Source organism: Pelecanus crispus, chromosome 2, assembly GCF_030463565.1.
Source record: "Pelecanus crispus isolate bPelCri1 chromosome 2, bPelCri1.pri, whole genome shotgun sequence".
Lineage (NCBI taxonomy): Eukaryota > Metazoa > Chordata > Aves > Pelecaniformes > Pelecanidae > Pelecanus > Pelecanus crispus.
Genome location: NC_134644.1, coordinates 50295340 through 50299033, shown reverse-complemented (window position 1 = coordinate 50299033; position 3694 = coordinate 50295340). Strand labels below are relative to the sequence as shown.

At 63.5% G+C, this 3694-nt stretch overlaps 1 protein-coding gene across 1 annotated transcript; it reads right to left on the bottom strand.

Moving 5' to 3' along the window:
- Positions 1 to 237: 237 nt before the first annotated feature.
- Positions 238 to 1161, bottom strand: TMEM158 (transmembrane protein 158). Its single transcript, XM_075706435.1, has one exon. The coding sequence runs from the start codon at positions 1159 to 1161 to the stop codon at positions 238 to 240; it is 924 nt and encodes a 307-aa protein (XP_075562550.1).
- Between the last annotated feature and the right edge of the window lie 2533 nt (positions 1162 to 3694).

Below are 3694 nucleotides of genomic sequence, written 5' to 3'. Positions count from 1 at the left end.
AAAACGGGTATTAAAGATATAAAACGAGCACACAGGACTTGGTCGTCGCCGGCGGCGGGGAGGGCGGCGCGGCGGGGCTGCTCCCCCCCCCCCCCGGGCGGGCCGGGCCGGCGGCGTCCCGCCGCGCAGCTGTCACGGGAGAAAAACCACGGCGGAGTCCGGTCGCCCCGCCGTCCCTCCACACCGCACGACGAAGAGAAGGGGGAAAGGCCCCGGGAAGTCGGCGGGAAGGAGAGGCTACTTGGCGGCGGCGGTGCCGGCGGCGGCGTTGCGGCGCTGCTCCATGCCGTTGGGCAGGAAGCCGGCGATGATGGGCACCGGCCAGATGAGGGCGGCCACGCTCCACACGATGATGACCAGAGTCATGAAACAAGCCACCAGCGTAGACTCGATGGGCTTGCGGTTCATCCGCCAGCCCGGCTCCCCCTTCAGCTCCTCCAGGCTGAAATCCAGGCAGCAGAAATTCAGCGGTTCCCCTTGCAGCCAGTACTGGCCGGGCTCCGCCGCCGGCGGGTAGGAGAGCGAGGAGGAGGAGGAGGAGGCGGCAGCGGCGGCCTGGGGCGCGGCGCCCCGCAGGCGCCCGACCCGCCTGCCCCGCACCCAGCTGCAGCCCACGCAGAGCCGCAGGTCCTGCTGGGCGCCGCCGGCCGCCAGCCCCAGGTGCTCGATGAGCAGCGGCGGCCCCACGCGGTGGAAGGCGGCGGAGAAGAAGGCCCGCCCGTGGGTGTTGGTGGAGAAGAGCAGGAGGTCGCACTGGATGCCCAGCGGGCGGCTCCAGCGCACCAGCAGCGAGCTCAGCATCTGCCGCTGCACGCTGATATTGCAGTGCGGGTCCTCGGCGGGCTGCGGCTGCCCCTGCGGCTGGGGACGCTGCTGCTGCTGCTGCTGCTGCTGCTGCCCGGAGGAGGTGGGAGCGGAGGGGAAGGGCTCTTGGCTAGGGGCAGCCGGCGTGCCCGGGCTGGTGGTGCTGCCTTCCTCCTTGCTCGCTGCCCCGTCGAGGTCCATCTCGAGGCCGGCCAAGGAGCGGGAGGAGGAGTTGACAGGGGGCAAGAAGAGCTCTTGCTCCTGCTCCTCCTGCCCGCTGGCAGCCGCCGAGGGGCTCCAGCCCTGGCAGGGCGGCAGGCAGGCGGCCAGCAGTGCCGGGAGGAGCAGCGGCAGCATGGCATTGACTTAGAGCCGGAGCGGAGGGAGAGGAGGAGGAGGAACGGGAGGCTGCATGGCGCTGCCGGCTGCCATCTGGGAAGGGAGGCACGCTGCTCTCGCCGACAGAAAGGGAAGGAGGGTGGGGGCAGGCGAGGGGGTGGGAGCGGGGCTGGGGCTGCCGCGCCGGCGAGGCGAGCCAGCCGGGAGCCTCGGTGACGGCAGCGGCTCCCCCCTTCCCCGCCTCCTCCGCCCCCGGCCCGGCCCGGCCCGGCCGCGCCCCGCCGGGAGGAGCCGTGCGGCCGCCCGGCCCCGCTGCCGCGCCCGGAGGTGCCGGCCGGGCGCCCCCGCCCCGCGGCGGGGCTGCTGCCCGCCCCGGGGGGGCCGCAGGCGGAGGGGCCGCTCTCCCTTCAGGCGGGGGCGGCCGCTCCCCCCTCAGGCGGGGCCGCTTCCCCCCTCAGGCGGGGCTGGCCGCTCTCCCCTCAGGCGGGGCCGCTCCCCCCTCAGGCGGGGGCGGCCGCTCCCCCCTCAGGCGGGGGCGGCCGCTCTCCCCTCAGGCGGGGCTGGCCGCTCTCCCCTCAGGCGGGGCCGCTCTCCCCTCAGGCGGGGCCGGCCGCTCCCCCCTCAGGCGGGGCCGCTCCCCCCTCAGGCGGGGCCGCTCTCCCGTGCCGCCCGCCGCCACCGCGCCCGTGTCCCCCCACTCTCCCGCGGGGGAGAGCCGAGACGCCCCCAGCTCCGCCGCCGTCCCCGCGGCAGGGCCGAGAGGCTCCCCGCCGCCTGGCCCCTGCCTTCCCGCCTCTCCCGGCCGAGGGGCAGCGGTGGGGCGGGCGGTGCGGGGGCTGCCGCGGCACTCGCCGCCCTCCCTCCTCGGGGCGCAGGGGCGAGGGAAGGAGGCAGGCTGCGGGCAGCGCCCGGGGGCGCCGACGGGGGAAGAGCATCCAGGAACCGACGGCACGCACTCCCATTTCGACTTTATAGGAAGGGAGAGGGGCGAGGGAGGCGCGGAGGAAGGGGGTGCGAGCTGCCGGACAGGGTGCGGTGGCTGGGCCCTTCCAGCGGTGCCTTGCAAGCCCGGGCTCAGCCGGGCACCCACGGCCTGGCCTGGGCTGGGGCGCAAGGCGTCCCTCAGACGGGCGCAGTCGGTCCCTGTAGCAAAGATTTAAACGTGGAAGCTTATTACAAGGAGCACAAAGCTACCGAGTGTGGTAGCTGTGAGACCTGGCTGCGTTTTTTCGTAAAGGCTCCTTTATAAGTGTGCTAGTTTAGAATCAAGCTCAACACTCCAGCTTGTGTCATGAGCCTGTGCTGGCTATAGTATTACTCTTGACAGAGGTTGAGGCTTGCTGTGTTGCAGTTTGACACTTGGAGCCTCAGGGAGGGACAGGACTGGATGACACAAATGATGAACATTTCTTAGCCTTTACCTTGGCTAGAGGCTGGGATAGAGTTACATTTTCCTGGCCAGCATCCAGAACTGGGACTCTCTTCTTTGCCTTTGCAGCCCGTTTTTGACAAATACAGATGGAAAAGGGAGACACAGACACAAAAAATAGGCTTTCCCAAGTATATACAGGACAATTTGTTAACCGATAGAACTGAACTCCGTAAGGCGCTCCTTTGAGGCTGCAGTTGGTCCCATGTCAGACATGGTCCCACGTCAAACCAACGCATGGACATGTTGTCACTTGGAGAATGAGCTCCTGTAATACCACTCTCAAGTCTTTCAGAGGAGTGAGGGTAGTGAATGAGGGTAGAGAGTGAATTTTAGATTTGCTGTAATTCAACATGAATGAAGCTAGTGAATCAGTTTTCTTTCAAAACCCTTGCCTAAATACATCATGACAAAACCCAGAGTTGCTTGCCTTCTATTCAAAAGAGACCCGAGTACCAAAATGGACTTGTGTTTAGTCCCAATTAGCCCAAAGGGTATTGTCTAGCAGATGTCTATAGTTTGGCTAGGTTTTTAGTTTGGCTTATTACAGAGAAACATGCCTGATGAAGCGTTCAAAGCAAGCTGTCTGGTTCCAGTTCTGGGTTTTTGCTCAGACATTACAATACAGTTAATACAATTTTCAGCACTATTTCAATGTCTCTTATTTAAGAGTTCTCTGATACTTTATATTGTCCCTTGAATGCGTCTCTACATGCATCTCCTGGTGTCCTTTGTCACATCCACAGTCCCATGCGTTTGTGTGGCTGTAACTCTTTCTGTTGTACTATGTCTACAAACGAGATTAAGTGAGGGCTAGTGTGTAGCAAATAATGCCAGAACTGTGCGACCACTCATCTGCACAAATTACATTGCATTGGGATTTTGGCACAAAGGAGTGGAAATGAAGCTAAGCCTCATAAATAAGATTTAGCTCCTGAACACTGTTGCAGTATGTGGGTGGCAAATGTTCTCAGGCAGAGCGTCAGTTCTTTTGGTCTCAACTCCCAGCACCCAGCTGAATGTAGTCAGGGGTATTTGCGAAGAAGTTTGGGGAGGGAGAGTTGAGCTAAGTTTCTTTTCCTGCAAGAAAAGATAACCTGACACAGGAAGGTTAAATGCATT

Coding starts and splice junctions, on each gene's coding strand:
- TMEM158 (XM_075706435.1), bottom strand. CDS start 1,161: ATGCTGCCGCTGCTCCTCCCGGCACTGCTGGCCGCCTGCCTGCCGCCC.